The sequence below is a fragment of the Mesoplodon densirostris genome, chromosome 15 (assembly GCF_025265405.1).
Source record: "Mesoplodon densirostris isolate mMesDen1 chromosome 15, mMesDen1 primary haplotype, whole genome shotgun sequence".
NCBI lineage: Eukaryota > Metazoa > Chordata > Mammalia > Artiodactyla > Ziphiidae > Mesoplodon > Mesoplodon densirostris.
This window is the reverse complement of record NC_082675.1, coordinates 30,867,150-30,888,106: the sequence shown is the minus strand read 5'-3', so window position 1 is coordinate 30,888,106 and position 20,957 is coordinate 30,867,150. Positions and strand designations below refer to the sequence as shown.

Here is a 20,957-nt window from a genome sequence, read left to right as displayed (position 1 = left end):
GGCGTGCGGTTCAGTAAAGCGGGCGGTGTGGGTCCTGACGGTCCCAGGAGGGTACCCCCGGCCTCGACCACGGTCCCTGGGGCTTTCTCGTACAGAACCGAGCCACACGAGCACAGAGCCCGGTACTCTTCACCTTCTTCTTGTCTTTGCTTTATTGTTCTTGCTAACACTTAGAATACATGTTTACAGCAATCATAAAGGCCCATAAACGCACCTTCTATCCGTCTTACATCACTAGTCGTTTATTTAATTGATTCTGTTTGGGGTGTGTGTTTTAAACCCCAAGAAGTTTTATCTTCTCCTTTTTAAAAGTTTAATGACTGTGTTGATTGTTCAACCACTGTCAGAATTTGTGCTGGTCTTTCTTTTTCTTTTTGGACTGTAATATTTTCTTCAATATCTTTGAAGAATCACTGGTACCTAAGATAGGGAATTAAAAGAATATCTTCACATTTTGGTAAGTTAGAGTTCTTAATGCAGTTAATAATTTACTATTCTCTTTGTTATTCGCTAAATTATTTAAGGAGCAACTGTCCACTCCTTCCGTTGAGCTGCTTCATTTTGGCTAATTATGTTAAGAGACAAAATGAGATAATAACAAGTAGACACTAGAATAATTTGCATTTTTAAAATTTGTCTTAATTCTAAGAATTAAAATATTGATAAATGTTTTTAAAATTATAATACAATATTTATAGTTTGTTTTGTTTTGTTTTGTTTACTGGCTTAAAGTCGAATAGTGGGCCTGAAACTAAAGCTGAAAAGCAGTGCAGCATTGAAACTACTTATTTGCTTTATATATTGATACTTTCAGGTTACTGATGGTATACACACACACACACACACACACACACACATACACACATACATATTCACTTTAATTTTCACGGTCACCATTTCTGGGTACTCTGAGGAATTTCAGAATTCTATATCTTTGAAGATGGCTAACAAGATATTATTGTATATTGTAGCTTTTTTTTGAGTGTTTAAGTAATCTTTCATTGAGAATAATCTTTAAACAGTCACTCAAAAGTCTTTTAACGCAAACAATGAGTCTTGGTTTATTTACTTGATTTTCATTTTTGTATTTGTTTTTACCCTAGCATTTGCCTTTGAATTAAAGTTTTTGTTGTTTTTTTTTTTTTCTTTTTGTTTGTTTGTTTAGCTTCCGGGAGTTTGGTGATTGTCTTTGAAGAAACATGAAGTCACACTCTGTTGTTATGCTTACTGTAGCCATCCTGGTGTTCCTGACATGGGTCCCCGTGTCACTGAGTTGTAACAAAGCACTCTGTGCTAGTGACGTGAGCAAATGCCTCATTCAGGTAGGACTAAGAGTACTTTTTTACTAATATTAAAATATACTGTAGAGCAGATACAGAGCACATATATACAGATAGAGAGTGTAAGGTCTGAGGTAATGAACCATGACACTGGTCTGGGGTTTTGCCCCCATACTTCTCTTGCATACAAGCAATGTCAGACTCAAGGAGTTCAGTACGGAAAATAATATCCAGCTTTGTAAACTTGCTGTTACAAGGTGATGAGTAGCCTATTCAGATGAATTAAAGGGTTCCCTTGTATAATCTAGTTTACATAACAAAGAGACTCACTATATTTAGAAAAAAAATTTAGCTAATCAAATCATAGACAAAGTGTTCCCTAAATATAATACACTAATTGTCTGTTCTAAGTAACAAGTTACCCCAAACAGCAACTTAATGTAGTAAACATTTATTATTTACGCAGTTGCTGAGGATTGGGAACCTAGGGGCAGCTGAGCTGGGCGGTTCAGGGTGAAGGTTTCTCAAGGTTGCAGGCGTTGGAGAATGTGCTTCCAAGATGCTTGACAGTGATCTCTCTCTCAGCCACCAAGGCAAGCCTTCCTGAAGAGAAAAGTGAGGTTAACTAATGGCTTAGTTTACAGAGCTGTTAAGTGGCTGTGGAACGTGCCCTGTGTTTGAACCCGAAGCCTGTGGCCTTTCCATACACATACTGGTTATTACTGTTCTTAAAGTTGCGTTAATTAGTGTTGAACTTCATGTATTATACAGCTGTTCTCCCTTTTCCCATCCTGTTAGACCGTCAGCAGTCTTGGGTCTGTATTTATTAGCCTGTCTTCTAGCTGTTGGCTAAGAAATTCAGTAACCACACATATTAGAATTCCGTACAAAGTATGACTCAGCTACCTCTTGGCTGTAATCCTGACATGAGAGCATTTGTATGTACTAGAAGTGGTAATGATTTTTATAGATGAGAGGCATTAAGTGCTGATTTGTGACATTTTGGTCCTCATTAATAGTTAAAATTCTGGGAAGCCTGGCCTTTATGTGAGTGTGGTTGTCACCATCTCATACTCTACCCTCACTTTGCATTTTAACCAAAACATTTAACTAGAGAGGTTGGTTGGTTAGGGTTAGGGTTTTCACTATGGATGTTTTTAAGCATAAATAGAAGAGGGAAGAGTATAATGAACAGCAGTAATAATCAGCAGTTACAGCCATCATTCACTCGGGGCTACCCTTGCTTCATCTCTATTCCCCTGCACTGTTCACCCTAGCTCTGTTTAGTGTCAGGCAGACCCCTGATATTATTTTATCATAAATATATTGTCTATCTCTGAAAGATAAGAACTCTTGAAAACATAGCTATTAGCACTTTAAAAATTAACAATAATTCTTTAATATCACGTAGTTTTATACATGGAAGTTTTTTTAAATTTTATTTATTTATTTTTGGCTGCATTGGGTCTTCATTGCTGCGTGCAGTCTTTCCCTAGTTGTGGCAAACGGGAGCTACTCTTCGTTGCGGTGCGCAGGCTTCTCATTGTGGTGGCCTCGCTTGTTGCAGAGCTCGGACTCCAGGCGCGCTGGGGCTCAGTAGTTGTGGAGCAAGGGCTTAGTTGCTCCGCGGCATGTGAGGTCTTCCCGGACCAGGGCTCAAACCCATGTCCCCTGTGCTGGCAGGCGGATTCCTAACCACTGCGCCACCAGGGAAGTCCCTACATGGAAGTTTTGATACAGCACGTCTGCTTAGGCTTGTGCTGGCTGAAAATTTGGTAGTTTTCTCGTGAAGTCCAGCTTTGTGCTGTGGTCAGAGGTGAATCTGTGCCACTTCCCACGTTGTTTCAGTGTATCTTCATTATTCATTATTGGAAATAAAGTCTCATAACAATTGCTATATTCATGTTTAGGTAGAAATTTACTTAAATCTCAAATTATTTTTTGACTCTCCAAGTATGTAATTTCCATTATTCAAATAATTAAAAATTGGATTTTATTTGAAAGACCTTGCTTGGTAAGGCAGTATTTAAAGAAGAAAGCATTTGGTTACTATCGATAAAAACTCTCAGAAGTTTTTGTTTTGCTTTTCAGTTTAAAATTCTGTAATACTTACAAAATGCTTCAAAAAGTAGAGTAAAAAAATTAAGTGTAAAAACTGGAAAATCAGGTGAAGCTTCACCTGTTTGTTAAATGGTGCTTTTAGTAAACTTATCGGAAAGAAGGTAAGACTCTTTTTTTTTTTTTTTAAACCACTAATTCACTGATGCAAACATTTCTGATTCCTGTTCCTTCAGAACTAGGAATCATCAAATCTTTTTCTGGAATAGTAGAGACAGTGCTTCTGGTGCATGGTGGCAGGGTGCTTGGGGTTAAAATAATAGAGGCCTCGAGTATTGAGGGTTTTCTTGTTCATTTATTCCTAAGCACTTATGACATTGTGCTAAGCACTTACTGGACATTGCAGTGAAATGTGATTGGTTCTACCATTTACCTGGTTTTATGGACTCCGCTGATTATTTAACATTCTGCCCTTTACTCTCCTTGCATTCCCTCACTGTGGCTGTGTGACAAACCACCCCAAAGGTCAGTGGCTGGAAACAACAACAACGTTTACTTTGAGCATGAATTTGCATCCTGTGTGGTGCTTGGTAGGATAGTTCATCTGCACCACACAGCATTATTAGCTGGGGTGGCCTGAAGGCTGGCAGCTGAAATTACCTGAGGCAGCGCTGTCCACTAGAACTTTCTATGATGATAGAAATGGTCTACATCAGCCCTGTCAGGTACAGTAGAAACTAGTCACGTGGTTGTTAAGCACTTGAATATGACTAGTGTGACTGAAAAGCAGATTTTAAAATTTAATCATTTTAATTAATTTAAATTTAAACAGCTGCATGTGGCTAGTGACTGCTGTATTGGATATCACAAAGCTGGGCTAGGAAGGTTCTTTGTTCTCTCTCTCTCTCACCCCCCTGTCCCCCCTTTCTCTCTCCCCTCCTTTCCTCCCTCCCTATCCATAGTCTCTTTGTATGACTTCTCCAGCATGCTGGCTTAAGACTAGCCAGATTCCTTACACGTTGGCTCAGGGCTTCCAAGACCATGTGTCTCACGAAACACAGCAGGGGAAGCTGTATTGCCTTTTATGGCCACGCCATTGAGGTTACGGTGTTACTTCCATCATGGTGGTAGGCCCACCTGGATTTAAGAGGAGGGTACACAGGCCCCGCCTCTGATGGAGGAGCATGAGTGTAACACTAAGGAGAGCTTAGTGGATGGGATGAATGATGTGGCCATGTTTGGAAAACACAATCTGCCACATCTTAACTGTGACTTGACCAGCTGGGTGATCTCAGAGTTTCCTTCTAATTCTACATAGTTCTAGAGAAAGCAACCAGCTATTATTGTGTGTTAATTTTTTTTTTTTAATCAGAGTATCTGTATATGCCTATTCTGGATATTTAATATGAATGGAATCATACAATATGTTGTCTTTTATGCCTGTCTTCTTTTATTGAGCATAATGCTTTCACAATTCATCTATATTATAGTATGTATCAGTACTTTATTGTTTTATGGTCAAATAATATTGTACTGTATGGATATGCCACATTTAATTTATCCATTCATCAGTTGATGAATGTTTAGATTGTTTCCACCTTTTGGCTATGCAAGTAATGGAGCTGTGGATATTTGTGTATAAGTTTTTATATGGATATCTGTTTTCATTTCTTTTGGGTATATACCTAGGAGTAGAGTTGCTGGGTCATTTTTTCTATGTTTAACATTTTGAAGAACCACTAAAGTATTTTGCAAAGTGGCCGTATACATTTCCACCACTGTGTCTGCAGGTTCCAATTTTTCTACATCCTCACCAGCACTTGTTGTTATAGGCATCTTAGTGGGTGTGAAGTGGTTTTGATTTGCATTCTCAAACGACTAAGGATATTGAGCATCTTTTCATGTGCTTATTGGCATTCATATATCTTCCTTGGAGAAGTGTCTATTCAGAACCAATGCCCATTTTTTAATAGGCTTATTGTCTTTTTATTGTTAGGTTATAAGAGTTATTTATATATTCTGGGTACAAGTCCATTATCAGATATATGACTTGCAAGTAATTTCTCCCATTTTTTGGGTTGTCTTTTCACTTTCTTGATGGTATTATTTGCAACACAAAAGTTTTAAATTTTGATGCAGTCTTATTTATTTATTTATTTATTGTTGCTTTTGCATTTGGTGTTGTAGCTAAGAAACCATTGCCTAACTCAGGGTTATAAGATATACTTGTCTATTTTCTTCTAAGAATTTTGTAGTTTTAGCTCTTATATTTAGGTCTGCAGTTTATTTATTTATTTTTTTACTTTTTTTATTTTTTTTCTTTTTGCGGTATGTGGGCCTCTCACTGTTGTGGCCTCTCCCGTTGCGGAGCACAGGCTCCGGACGCGCAGGCCCAGCGGCCATGGCTCACGGGCCCAGCCGCTCCGCGGCATATGGGATCCTCCCAGACCGGGGCACGAACCCGTATCCCCTGCATCGGCAGGCGGACTCTCAACCACTGCGCCACCAGGGAGGCCCTGCAGTTTATTTTGAGTTGATTTTTGTATATGGTGTTAGGTAGGGGTCCAGATTTATTCTTTTGTGTATGGATATCTAGTTGTCTCAGCACCATTTGTTGAAAATATTATTTTTTTCTCCGTTGAATTATCTTGACACTCTCATTGAGAATTATTTGACCATAAATGTAAGAGTTTATTTTTGGACTGTCAGTTTTATTCCATTGATTTATATATCTATCATTTTGCCAGTACCACACTGTCTTGACTACTGTAGCTTTGTGGTATGTTTTACAATCACAAAGTATGAATTTTCTAATTTTGTTTTTCAAGATTTGTTTTTAATACTTTGGGCCCTTGCATTACCATATAAATTTTAGGGTCAGCTTGTTGATTTCTGTAATAAAGCCAGCTAGGATTTTTATATATAAATATATTTGACTTTATTTATTGGAATAGTTTTTGGTTTACAGCAAAACTGAGCAGAAAGTGCAGAAGGATCCCATATACTCCTTTCCCCTACACATACCCACTGTTTCCCCTACTATTAACATCTTGCATTAGTTTTGTACATTTGTTACAATTGATGGAGCAATATTGACATACTATTATTAACTAAAGTCCACAATTTACATTAGGGTTCATGTTTTGTGTTTGACAGTTCTATGGATTTGACAAATGCATAATGTCATATATCTGCCATTACAGTGTGACACAGAATTGTTTTGTTACCCTAAAAATCCCCTGTGCTTCCACGTGGCCTCTGCATCCCCCACTGCATTTTACTGTCTATATAATTCTGCTGTTTCAATATGTTATACAGTTGGAGTTATACAGTATATAGCCCTTCCAGGCTGGCTTCTTTCATTTAGCAGTATTCATTTATGGTTTCTGCATGTTTTTTTGTGGCTTGATAGCTTATCTCTTTATATTCCATTTTATGGGTGTATCACAGTTTGTTTATCTATTCACTCATTGAGGGACATCTTGATTACTTCCAAGTTTTGCAGTTAAGAATAAAGCTGCTACAAATATCCATGTGCAGGTTTTTGTGTGGACATAAAATTTCAACTCATTTGAGTAAATACCAAGGAGCACAATAGCTGGATCATATGCTGAGAGTATGTTTACTTTTGTAAGAAACTGCCAGACTGTCTTCTAAAGTGGCTGTACGATTTTGCATTCCCACCAGCAGTGAGTGAGAGTTCCTGTTGCTCCACATCCGCACCAGCATTTGCTGCTGTCAGTGTTTTGAATATTAGCTGTTCTAATTGGTGTGTATTGGTATCTCATTGTTGTTTTAATTTGCAATTTCCTAATAACATGTTGAGCTTTTTTTCATATGCTTTATTTGCCATCTGTATATCTTCTTTGGTGAGGTGTCTTTATGTCTTTTGCCCATTTTTAAATTGAGTTGTTCATTTTCTTCCTGTTGAATTTTAAGAGTTCTTTGTATCTTTTGGATTAACAGTCCTTTATCGGATGTGTATCTTGCAAATATTTTCTCCCTGTCTGTGGCTTGTCTTCTTTTTCTTAAGATTTTTTTTGATGTGGACCATTTTTAAAGTCTTTATTGAATTTGTTACAGTATTGCTTCTGTATTTTTATGTCAATGGTTTTTTGGCTGCAAGGCATGTGGGATCTTAGCTCCCCAACCAGAGATCAAACTCACACCCCCTGCATTGGAAGGCGAAGTCTTAACCACTGAACCTCCAGGCAAGTCCCCTGGCTGGTCTTCTTAATCTCTTGACAGTGTCTTTTGCAGAGCAGAAGTTTTAAATTTTAAAAGTCCAACTTACCCATTTTTTCCTTTCATGGATTGTGCCTTTGGTATTGCCAGCTATGATTTTGATTGGGTTTACGTTGACTCTGTAGATCAATTTGGGAATTATTGCCATGTTAACAGTATTAAGTCTTCTGATTCATGAGCAAGGAGTGTCTTTCCTTTTATTTAAATTTTTCTTTCATTTCTTTCAACAGTATTTTGTAGTTTTCAGCATACAGGTCTTACACTTCTTTTGTTAGGTTTATTCATAGGTATTTTATTCTTTTTGATGTTGTTGTAAATGGAACTGTTTTCTTAATTTCATTTCAGGTTGTTCATTGCTTGTATGTAGTGTTGTAAATCTTAAATCTGTTTTCACCTTATTCTGCTTTTTGGGAGAGTTCCTTGACTTTACCTTTGAACCCTTTCTATTGAATTTTTAAATTTTAGCAATAACTTTAAAATTTTACTTCTTATTTTCTGCTTGTTAATTTTTCTTTTAACACTTTTACTTGTATTTGAATGCACTGTTTTCTCAGATATCCTGAGAATACTTACTGGAAGTTTTGTTGATGGAGATGGAGGTGTGTCTCCACCCCTCACCTCCCCATTCTGTTACGTGGATTTCTCTTTCTTCCAAGATTATTTTTTTCTTTAAATTTATATCTCTTTCATGCAGGAGGCTTTCCTCAAATGTATAGTGTTCCTTAGTTGTCCATTATAGTTAGGAATGAAGCATAAAAGCCTGATTGGGAGACTGTGTTTGTGGGGAGGGCTGACATACACAGACTGGAGGGTATCGCCTGAGGGACAGGGAAGCCCTCGATGCTGGAGTGTGTTTTCTGCCCTGAGGCTGATCATTTTCCTGCAGAGAAGTTTTTGGTTTGTTTGTTTTGAATGGCTGGTGTTCTTGCTGTGGTCGGGGTGGTGGTTGGTTGGTAGATGCTTGGTTCTTGTCTTTGTGCCGTAGTGTGGGGTTGCCTCTGTGGTCTGATAGAAACTTGAACTTTAGTGCCCTCTTTTATTCCTGTTCTCTTCAGTTGAGGAATAGATTTGCTATTGGCGTTTCATGTGCCAAGAACTGTCAGCTGGTGTCCTTAGGCCTCTTTAGTGCTTCTCTTAAAGTGGACCCCCAGAATTATATTCAAATTTGCAAATGTACTGTTTTCTAGGAGAAAAGTCCATAGCTTTCAGGAGGTTCTCAAAGTGGTTGATTGCCCTGAAAAGGTGAAGAATTGCTGGGGCTTTGTTTGCTATCACACTACTAAGTTATTAAAATTCCGCTTTCACATTCAACAAAGTACGAGGCACGTTGACATTTTAGATGGCAATAATAGCTCTTCTCCTTAAACTTAGAGAAAAACATGCACAGAAATGAAGGTGGGAGATAAGAACTTTAAGAAAGGCCATGCTATAGAAGTGTAAAGAAACTTCCCTCCTAAGAGGGAGTTTAGCTTTTCTTTTAGTTATTTGGTTTGAACAACATCTGTAGTGTTGAAATGCTGTACTGTGAGGATAAGTTAGAACATTTGTTTATGTCAGGCCCTCCGCAACCCATGAAGTAACTAAATATAAAACATTTTCCCTGGAAGCTCAGACTTGTGTAAATGTTTTTTACCAGCACAGTCATTCCTGCCTCTCCTACAAGTTGCTACGTAGAAGGGTGGTCCCTACGTAAATATTTATTTTGTGCTTCTGACAGGAAAGATATGTAATTTTAACATCAGGAAAGTAATAGTGTCATCTTGGTGTGTTCCTTTGCTCATATAATGAGTGGTTGAGCTGTCCTCTTTCAGGGGAAAAAATGGTAAAACAGGATTTTGCTTTTAATAAGATCTTTACTTGTTTTTTCTTCTGCTTTTGTGAAAAGAGCATTTAAATTTGAATCAATATTATGCTTCTACACCAGAAATCTCAAGACCCATTTTGTATTAAGAACTGAAAAACCAGGGCTTCCCTGGTGGCGCAGTGATTAAGAATCCACCTGCCAATGCAGGGGACGTGGGTTCAAGCCCTGGTCTAGGAAGATCCCACATGCTGCAGAACAGCTAAGCCCGTGCGCCACAACTACTGAGCCTGTGCTCTAGAGCCCATGAACCACAACTACTGAGCCTGCATGCCACAACTACTGAAGCCCGCACGTCTAGAGCCCATGCTCTACATGCAACGAGAAGCCAACACAATGAGAAGCCCGTGTACTGCAACGAAGAGTAGCCCCCACTCACCACAACTAGGGAAAGCCCGCATGCAGCAACGAAGACCCAATGCAGCCAAAAATATATAAATAAAATAAATTTATTAAAAAACAAAAACTGAAAAACTCCTTACTTATTGTGAGTACTTTTAGCTAATATTTATGGTCATATTTAGGATGATATAAACTTTATATTTCATGATGATATTCAAACTTAGGTTCAGAGATCACTGATGCATTCTTTTAGCACTTTACTGGTTTTCTGAATATTTATTTAGCGCTTTTATGTACTAAATCAACAGTCTGCTTTTCTTCTATTCTAAAAATTGATTTAACTACTAAAGAAATCTTAGATTATCTGAAATAAGTTGGGATTTCAAAGTAGTTTCTCATTAATAATTCTAGTTTTTTAATGTATTTTGTTTTAAGTTAAAAATATAAATAGTTCAGGTAACATCAGGAATTTCTTAATCACAGCAAACTAAAAAATTAACTTTCTCTTCCTTTTTCCTTAATGAGTGCTAATTAAATTCCACATTAGTTTTTTTGCTACAGTTATCTTGATTTGTTACTCTACTAGTAATATTTTGGCATATAGTATACAATGTTCCCTCTTTCCTTTTATAAACACTACCTTATTTTCCTATAGTGTATTCTCTCTTTTTTCTGCTTCCCTGCTCTTAAAAGTTGTGACTCTAACTTATTTTTGTCCTGTTTTGCTTCGGTTAATACCTCATGAAAATCTCTGAAATTAATATCCAAAAGTAATGAGTTAGGGACATCCCTGGTGGTCCAGTGGGTAAGACTCCGCTCTCCCAATGCAGGGGGCTGGGGTTTGATCCCTGGTCAGGGAACTGTATCCGGCATGCATGCTGCAACTAAGAAGCCTGCATGCTGCAACTACGAGTCCACATGCTGCAACAAAGATCCTGTGTGCTGCAGCTAAGACCTGGCACAGCCGAAATCAGTCAATCAATCAATCAATCTTAAAAAAAAAAAAAGTAATGAGTTAGACCTGATATAGTTTAAGGGAAGAGTAAGTTTTGTTTCCCTTCAAATGTTAGCAGTTAGAATAGCTGATAAAGTTTATAAGTGGAGACTAAAATTTATTTTCACTGGCTGTTTCACCTGTTGAATTATTACATTAAAACAAAGATGAAGGGGACATCCCTGGTGGTACAGTGGTGAAGAATCCGCCTGCCAAGGCAGGGGACATGGGCTCAAGCCCTGGTCCGGGAAGATCCCACGTGCCGCAGAGCAACTAAGCCAGTGTACCACAACTACTGAGCCTGCACTCTAGAGCCCACGAGCCACAACTACTGAGGCTGCATGCCACAACTACTGAAGCCTGCATGCCTAGAGCCTGTGCCCCACAACAAGAGAAGGCACCGCATTGAGTAGCCCGCGCACCGCAACTAGAGAAAGCCCACGCAGCAACAAAGACCCAACGCAGCCAAAAATAAATAAATAAATAAATTTAACAAGAAAACAAAGATGAGGGCTTCTCTGGTGGTACAGTGGTTAAAAATCCGCCTGCCAGTGCAGGAGACATGGGTTTGAGCCCTGGTCCGGGAAGATCCCACATGCCACAGAGCAACTAAGCCTGTGCACCGCAACTACTGAGCCTGTGCTCTAGACCCCACGTGCCACGACTACTGAAGCCCGGGCGCCTGGAGCCCGTGCTCTGCAACAAGAGAAGCCACCACGATGAGAAGCCCGTGCAACACAAGGAAGAGCAGCCCCTGCTCACCACAACTAGAGAAAGCCCGCGCACAGCAACGAAGACCCAACGCAGCCAAAAATAAAAACAAATAAATAAATGTATTTTAAAAAGCCAGAGATGAGGGGGACTTCCCTAGCCGTCCAGTGGTGAAGACTCTGCGCTTCCACTGCAGGGGGCACTGGTTCGATCCCTGGTCAGGGAATGAAGATCCCACAAGTCATGTGCCATGCCCCCCCGAAAAGAAGAAGACCAAAGATGAGGATTTCATTGGGACACTTGGAAATTTTCAAATATAATTTTCTTTTTTCAGTGTTAAATTTATAATTCTTTAGGTACAAAAATGCCTATTCTGTTGAATATTCCTTTAAAAGTAAGAATAAGATAAAACACATTGGTATAATCTAGCATGATGCTTAATTTTTATTTTTAAGGGTCTTGGTTATTTTAAGGTATGTGTGAATATAATCTTGTCCCATCAACTCCAAGGTTAGAAAAATTTTTGTGTTAAAGAGAAACATATGTATATATATATGACTATTAACAGCAGTATTATTATTTTATATAAAAAGTATAAATAGAACCAAATTTTATAGGTGATAACACTTGGAAATGTTGAGTATATCATAATAATAATTAGCCTTCAAATATAATTTTAATAGGGAGAATAGTAAAGTCCCTATTTACCTGTCACTTAGCTTCACCCGTGGTCAGCATATGGCCGGTCCAGTCTCATCTCTACCTGCCCCTATTTCACCTCACCTGGATGATTTTAAAGAAATGCTTTGGGGTACTTTTGTAGTAAGTAGGATTAAAATTTTGTTACAAGGTTTATATAAGAAATGGGTGTCGTTTGATATATTTTGGTAGTTCATGTATGTACATGAACTTGTATGCTGATTTATTTAGCCAAAAGGATAAATTCTGTTTTCCGTATTTCACTTGTTTATATTATTTTCAAGGCAAAAGTTTGAATTTATAAAGAACATGATGGTAAGATTTGGTTTAAATACTTCTGTTCCGAGTTTGAAAGTCTGTCTGATGGCCTCCTTAAAGAGTATTAATTTGGGGGCTTCCCTGGTGGCGCAGTGGTTGAGAGTCCGCCTGCCGATGCAGGACACACGGGTTCGTGCCCTGGTCCGGGAAGATCCCACATGCCGCGGAGCAGCTGGGCCCGTGAGCCATGGCCACTGAGCCTGCGCATCTGGAGCCTGTGCTCCGCAACGGGAGAGGCCACAACAGTGAGAGGCCCGCATACCGCCCAAAAAAAAAAAAAAAAAAAAGAGTATTAATTTGTCAAAACAGATTTGTTGTAACTAACATAATTATAATTATGTTTATTGTTTTGAATAAAGGCTAATTGTCTGAGGGTGTGTTGTTTATGTATTGGTTTTTAAATACCCATTTGATCTATGTAAGGATTGTGAAAATAGTATCAGCACAGGTACAGTCTAATGCCTTGTTGGTTACCGATGCTCATACAGTGTTCATTTTCATAATTACCTTTGTTCTTACATTCCTGGGGGTTTTAGGTCAAGATATTATAAACACTTATAGTTTGTTTGATTTAATATTTAAGAACATCAATTTGTGTTTTTGAGTGTCTTTTTTTTTATTGTGTGAAATTAAACTGGATCTTCAGAAGTCCTACTTAAATTTAAAATGTTTACTTGCCATTATAAAAATATCTTGTTCTCAAAGGAATCCACAAAATACATAGAAGTAGGGCTTCCCTGGTGGCGCAGTAGTTGAGAGTCCGCCTGCCGATGCAGGGGACATGGGTTCGTGCCCCAGTCTGGGAGGATCCCACATGCCGCGGAGTGGCTGGGCCCGTGAGCCATGGCCACTGAGCCTGCACGTCCAGAGCCTGTGCTCCGCAACGGGAGAGGCCACAACACTGAGAGGCCCGCGTACCAGGAAAAAAGAAAAAAGAAAAAAAAAAACCCATAGAAGTAGAAAAAGGAAACTAAATCATTTATAGTCCTGTTTTCTAAACACAGACTACTCTTAATATTTGATATAGTCCTTTTTAGGTTTTTATTCTATGTTTAGGTGATTTTTAACACCTAAACATAGAATGAAGTTTGTATGTTATATATACAACTTTCACATTTTGCATTTTTCACCAGCATTGTTTTATGTTTCTTTGTTTTAAAAAAAAGTATGTTAGTTTAGAGAAGTTTAGTTTTAGCTTGAAAGTAAAATAGAGAAATATATTTTCTGAACTATCTTCTGCACGGCTTTCTTTAATACCAGTTAACATTTATATAATGCTTTATGTTTTTCAGTTCAGATTTGTTAAAATAATAAATTTATGGACCACAATATACCATACTGGTCCTTCAGAGATGAGATGAGTTATTCCCTAATCTCCCAAAGCATTTTTGGGGTCAGATTTATTGAGGTATAATTCACATACAGTATATTTCACTCTTTTTAGGTGTACATTTCTATGCTTTTTGATAAATGTATGCTCATGTAACCACTACCACAATCAAGATAGGAAATATTTTCATCACCCTTAAAAGTCCCTTCGTGCCCCTAGGGAGTCAAGACTAGCCCCCTCCCCAGCCTCAGTACTTCTCCACCACTGATTGATTTTTGTCCCTATAATTTCACCTTGTCCAGAATGTCTTAGAATCGTACGTTGTGTAACCTTTTGTGCCTGGCTGACTTCTTTCAGTTATAATGCTTTTGAGATTGACCCATGTGGCTGCGTGTCTCAGGGACTCCTTTCCTTGGTCTTGCTGAGTAGTAGTCTGTTGTGTGGATGAACCCCATTTCTTCATCCATTCACTAGCTGATGGATGCGGCTTATTTCCAGTTTTTGGTGATTATGAATGAAGTTATTTACTTCCATGTATAGGTCTTTGTGTGGATGTATGTTTTCATTTCTCTTGATTAAATACCTAGGAGTAGGATTGCTGGATCACAAAGCATCTGAAAAGCTGAGATTTGGTGTTACATGCTGCAGTTTACGGGCCAGGACTTGAATCCAGATTCTGTAAATCCAAGTCATTTGCTGTCTGCTAGACTATAATGTCGTTTTCAATGGTGATATTTCCCTGTTTTAACAACATTGCTAACAAATCTCTCAGATTTTGGCAACAGTTAAAGAATGGAGATATTTATCAGCAACTTTATATAAATAAAAATTTCCCTCAAGTTATTAGTTTCCATCTCTGACCTGGAAATTTGGAAGTTTATAAAGTAAATTTTAACTCTTAAAGTCTAGGCTTAGTCTTAGATGAATAATTAACACCCCATTTATTTTGCATGGATTAAGATCTCACCAGAACCTTAGACATATAGAGAACAAGATTTTCCATTAAAGTTGATTTAATAATTATATAAAATCTGTCTTCTGGCATAAAAAAATTGAAATTCTTTGTCATATTCAAGATTTTCAATAATACAAATGTAAAATACTTTTTTTAAAATTTATTTTTGGCTGTGTTGGGTCTTTGCTGCGCGTGGGCTTTCTCTAGTTGCAACAAGCAGGAGTTACTCTTTGTTGCGGTCCATGGGCTTCTCATTGCGGTGGCTTCTCTTGTTGCGGAACATGGGCTCTAGGCATGCAGGCTTCAGTAGTTGTGCCACTTGGGCTAAGTAGTTGTGGCTCTCAGTCTCTAGAGCACAGGCTCAGTAGTTGTGGCGCACGGGCTTAGTTGCTCTGCGGCATGTGGGATCTTCCTGGAGCAGGGTTCGAACCCGTGTCCCCTGCATTGGCAGGCAGATTCTTAACCACTGTGCCACCAGGGATGTCCCTTCATATAAGTTTTTCAAGCAAATTGCCAAATTATCTCTAAATACTCATTCTGGTCAACGTAGGATAGCTCAAATATATAAATTTCTGTTTTCTATTTAGTATAAATTTATAATTTTTTCCACCATAAATGTATTGAACCGTGTGATTACCACACTTTAAGAACATCTAGCGTGGTACTTCACGATCCATGTCACTCTGGCTCTGACACGCGGAAGCAGTGGTGGCAGGAGCAGCCCTGTGGCAGAAGATCTGACGTCGGAGCCCAGTTGGGCTGGATCACTGACCCATCCCTTCCAGCCTTTCATCTGTACCAGGAGCAGCGCCCATACTTTCCCTGGGACTTCCAGACCAGGGAGGCAGATGATGCGATCATTAACTGGCCCAAGCAAAAAAAGAATTAAGTATTAAATCCCAACACACTGGTTTTGCAACTCTTGCCGTTGATACTTATTTTACCTTTACAAACAATGATTAAACTTTGGCAATAGCACTTGTAATTGTATTCAGGTACTGAGAGTGAAAGATATAATAGTGCCTTTAATTAAACAACCTGAAGGGTTAGCTAAGTTTAATTATGGGCTCATTCTCTCTAAGAAAGTAATAACTATAATTATTGAGATGCTAAATTAATAAGAAATAAGCTTTATATTTCTCATCTCATTGTTTAAAAAGCAGGAATAGCTATCCAAAACTGGGGTCAAATCTCAGCCACTTACTAATTGAATGATGTACAAATTCATCACCTTATATGAAAATGAAGATGAATAATACCTTGATAAAGGCTTTATGAGCTCCAAGATAATGCATATAAAACACTTAGCACAGTGCCTGTTAATGTTACATAAAACCCACTTAGGAACTTTGGGGGAGGCTGTGGCAGGAAATAGGTGGAGACGCTGGATCCACCTTTCTTCTGTGAATGCTGTGTTTGCTTGAGATCCCACGTTCAGCCGACTGAGCAGTGCTCAAGATTAGTCATAGGCAGGTTAGTGAATTACGTAAATAGCCAGTCCACGCAGGAATCCCACATCTCAGCACAACCCTCTTTCTAGTTAATACAGAAAACTTTGAAGAAATAGTGACATGGAATATAATAATGACGTTTCTGAAGGCGGTGATACAGAATGAGAACATGGACAAGCTGTGAAAGAGATGAAGTATTTAAGGCCTGCCTCTGAACTTTGGTACATAATATGTTCCATTATGGAGCCGTTACGTTATGTTGACAGATTTTTATTGATACAATAGGGAAATGCTTACTTTTTAAATCAGGAGAGTGCGCCATCATTATTTTGTTAGAAACGCACAGGAATTTACCGAAGTGGGAGGAACTTGGGTGCTTTTTCCTTCTACTCTGGTAGATTTTTTTCAAAGTCTTTTATGATTTAAAAAAAAAAAAAACTCTTAAAAATTTAAAACATTCCTTTTATCTTGACTCTAGCCTCTTTAGCAAAGCCTTTCTAGTTACAGAAGATTCATTTATGTTCTCATAAATAAAACAACTAAAGTAAAGATTTCTTTTTAAGTGTCCTGAAGAAAAGATTCTACTTAATTTAAATGGAGTAATTTTTTATGTTTTTCTGTGATCCTTGATTCTTCATAGTTACGTTTTGGTGTGTTTTTTTCCTTTTGTATTTCCAGTACGTGACTTCAAAGCACCTTAAAATTTTTTTTTTATATTTAGAAACATTCTTCCCAACCATAGTTTGCTAGCTGTCAAAAAAATTAAAATATATTTCCAAATGTGTTTATGGCCAAACTTATTTAATAGTGTGATTCTGAAGTACACATAAAGTGAATTGAAAATAATGGATTTCTTGATGAGCTACACGTTTGTTATTCATAATTATTTACACATAGAAATTCATTGTTGCCTTTCCATTTTTGACTTTAGAACATAGAAACAAAACAAATCATTTCCACACATTTTTACTCTTTAGATTTGCAGTGAGGTTTTTGAGATCCGAAATGCCATATGTTAACTTTGCCTGTATATTATTTTTCTCCTGGAAAGTGAGAAGTTAAATGTGTAATACTGGCTAAAAATTTTGTTTGAGGAGCTCGTTTTCATTATTTTCCAATCTCCTGGAAAGAATGCTTGTGTGAGTTTTGAAGAATACAGATTGTTTGGTACATTTTGAAGCTCATTTACTCTCTGAAATTTCATAATTTATGAAATCAAATTGGCTTTATTAAGACAGATTTTTCATTCTATTTTGTAGTAAGATGGAAAGAAAATATTAGTTAGCATTCAACCAGTTTTAGCAGTAATTTTTACCAATGAAGTCTTAACCTGGATTTTTGTCTGTTTAATGGTATAGTAATAAAGCCTGTGTTTCAGTCATTTCTCCCATGTCTCGGCTTCCTAGAGCTTCTCACTTTGTATTCTATCAGTAAATTAAAAGTCATTAAGCATGTTACTTCAGTGCATTGTTCTATCACACTGACATGTAAAAGTACAGGATAGGCATCTATTAAGAGGGTGTGAAATACATTTAATCTTCAGGGGTAGATAAGGCAAGTTCAAGTAACTTTTAATAGTCTGAGTTTTAACCTTCCATTAGTTAGCAGTCATCTGATGTTATCGTCCACTCTTTCATTCCAGTTTAAAACACCTCACAAAAACCTGACAGTAAAAGGTAGAATGAATGCTTTAAAGACTCAGATTTCTCTCATGTCCATTAAATCGACATTCATTTTAAAATTATTTAGCATAATATACAGTAATTCATTTAACAGGCTACCATTTGAAAGCTGTGATAGGAAAAAGGAGAGACTTATTCTTTGAATAAGTTTGTTACTTTCCTAATATGTTTCTCCTGAGCTATGTAGATAATGTAAATATACACAAGATAGTAAAGGAATATTTTCTATGGAAAATGTAAATTAAAAATTTTAAGGGCTTCCCTGGTGGCGCAGTGGTTGAGACTCTGCCTGCCGATACTAGGGACACGGGTTCGTGCCCCGGTCCGGGAAGATCCCACATGCCGCGGAGTGGCTGGGCCCGTGAGCCATGGCCGCTGAGCCTGCGCGTCTGGAGCCTGTGCTCCGCAACGGGAGAGGCCACAACAGTGACAGGCCTGCGTACCGCAAAAAAAAAAAAAAAAATTTTAAAAACTTTATTTCTTGTGACTAAGTTGCAACCTTTTTAAAACTTAAGAACAAAAAGCATCAATATCCTTAACTCTGATGGTGTTTTTTAAAAAATGTGTACTAAGAAAAGGTTCTCTCACTCCAAAGGTGACAGACAGATTTTTATGGAGAAACAAATTACAACATACAGCTTTGGCAGCTCTGTTTTTCTAAATTTCCAAGTAAGTTTGAGTTTGTGTGAATCAGGCATCACCAGTTTTATGATGAAGCACCTGTACTTCTCAGGAGGGCCCTGCCCTTTTAGTCCCTCTCTTTCCATCAGGCCTAGCAAGGTTACTCAGGGTGTGCATTACATGCATGTGGCCTGGGTATAGAATTCCATGGTACTAAAATATTATAATTTACATATATTAGGTCACAGCTATATACTGATGTCAAACTAATGAATTAGAGCATAGCACAAGTGTTGATTCTTTTTTTTCTTTTTTTGGCCATGGCACACAGCTTGTGGGATTTTAGTTCCCTGACCAGTGATCAAACCTGGGCCCCCTGCAGTGGATTGTGGCGTCCTAACCACTGGACCACCAGGGAATTCCCAACAAGTGTTGATTCTTGAAAGTGCTGTGTAATTGTGTAATAGCTAGGGGACTTTTTTTTTTTTTTTTTTTTGCGGTATGCGGGCCTCTCACTGTTGTGGCCTCCCCCGTTGTGGAGCACAGGCTCCGGACGCGCAGGCTCCGGACGCGCAGGCTCAGCGGCCATGGCTCAAGGGCCCAGCCGCTCCGCGGCATATGGGATCCTCCCAGACCGGGGCACGAACCCGTATCCCCTGCATCGGCAGGCGGACTCTCAACCACTTGCGCCACCAGGGAGGCCCTAGGGGACTTTTTGAGAAAAGGAATTAAATGTCAGTGTTGCTATATCTGATAAGAGGTTAATATCCAAAATATATAAAGAACTCATACAACTCAATAGCAAAAAAAAAAAAAAGAATCCAATTTAAAAATGGGCAAAGGACCTAAATAGACATTTTTTCAAAGAAGATATATGAATGGCTAACAGGTACATGAAAAGATGCTCAGTATCGTTAATCATCAGGAAAGTGCAAATCAAAACTACAGTGTGCTATGACATCACACCTGTTGGAATGGCCATGATGGCCATCATTAAATAGATAAGAGATAGCAAGTGTGGGTAGGGGTGTGGAGAGAAGGGAACCCTTGTGCACTGTTGGTAGGAATGTAAATTGGTGTAGCCACTGTGGAAGACATTTTGGAGGTTCCTCAAAAAATCAAAAATAGAATCATCACATCTGGCAGTTCCACTTCTGGGGATATATTCAAAGGAAGCAAAAACCTAACTCCAACAGGTATCTGCACCCCCATGTTCATAGCAGCATTACTTACAATAGCCAAAATATGGAAACAACCTAAGTTTACATTGGTGGATAAATGGATAAAGAAGTTGTGGTATATGTATATAATGGAATACTCTTCAGCCATAAAAAATGAGGAAATCCTACCATTTGCAACAACATGGATGGACCTTGAAGGAACTATGCTAAGTGAAATAAGAGCAAAAAAACCCCAACAAACTCATGGAAAAGGAAATCATACTTGTGGTTACCAGAAATGGGGTCATGGGGAGAGGGAATTGGAGGAAGGCGGTCAGCAGGTACAAACTTGCAGTTATAAGATAAATAAGTACTAGGGCTGTAATGTACCACATGATGACTGCAGTTACTACTGCTATATGACGTATAGGAACGTCGTTAAGAGAGTAGATCCTAAGAGTTCTCATCACAAGGAGAAATATTTTTTCTTTTTATTTTATCTATATGAGATGATGGGTGTTAACTAGACCTATTGTAATCATTTCACAATAAATGTAAATCAAACCATCATGCTGTACACCTTAGTGATGTATGTTAATTATTTCTCACTGAAACTGGAAAAATAGCAGTTTGCAAAAAATTATGTCATATTAGAATGATTGATTGTCTCCAGTCATCTAGAAACATAATAAGATGAATTTAATAGGGATAAATATTATGTGCATGTTTAACTTTTTAAAAATATATATAATACCTCATCAACCAGGGAAAGCCAATTGAGCCGTGTGGCCACAGAATTTCCCTTTAGGTTGGGTCTGTTTAGCAGTGACTCTCTGGTGGCCAGGGGAGGGGCAGAGGGAAGGCTAAAGGAATCACCTTGAAGCTTCATGTACAAAGCAAGCCATGTTAATTAGTTTTCCTGCAGTAACAAACCATCCCAAAGCTTCCTGACTTGAAACAATAACTGTTTATTTTGCTCTTGTTTCTGTGGGTCAGCAATTTGGCCTCTATCAGCTGGATGGGTTTTCTGGGCTCATTCTGCACTTGTCCACGTGGCCCTCTCCCAGGCTTCACATGGCAGCTGGGCAAAGTTCTAAGAGAATGAGTGGAAACACTCCAGACCTCTTGAGGCCCAGACTCAGAACTGACACTAAATCACTTCCACCAAATTCTGTTGGTCTGAGCAAGTTTCAAGATCACTTCCATTCAAGGGGTCTGGAAATAGACCCTGTCTGTTGATCAGAGGAGCT

General features: G+C 38.3%; 1 protein-coding gene across 1 annotated transcript in view; it reads left to right on the top strand.

The window, feature by feature from the left end:
• Window positions 1-20,957, top strand: part of TWSG1 (twisted gastrulation BMP signaling modulator 1) — a 34,893-nt gene that overhangs the window by 599 nt on the left and 13,337 nt on the right. Inside the window, exon 2 of the mRNA XM_060119577.1 lies at window positions 1,166-1,322. Within this exon, the coding sequence (XP_059975560.1) occupies window positions 1,200-1,322 (123 nt within the window). The 5' untranslated portion in view covers window positions 1,166-1,199. The remainder of the gene's footprint in view (window positions 1-1,165; window positions 1,323-20,957) is intronic.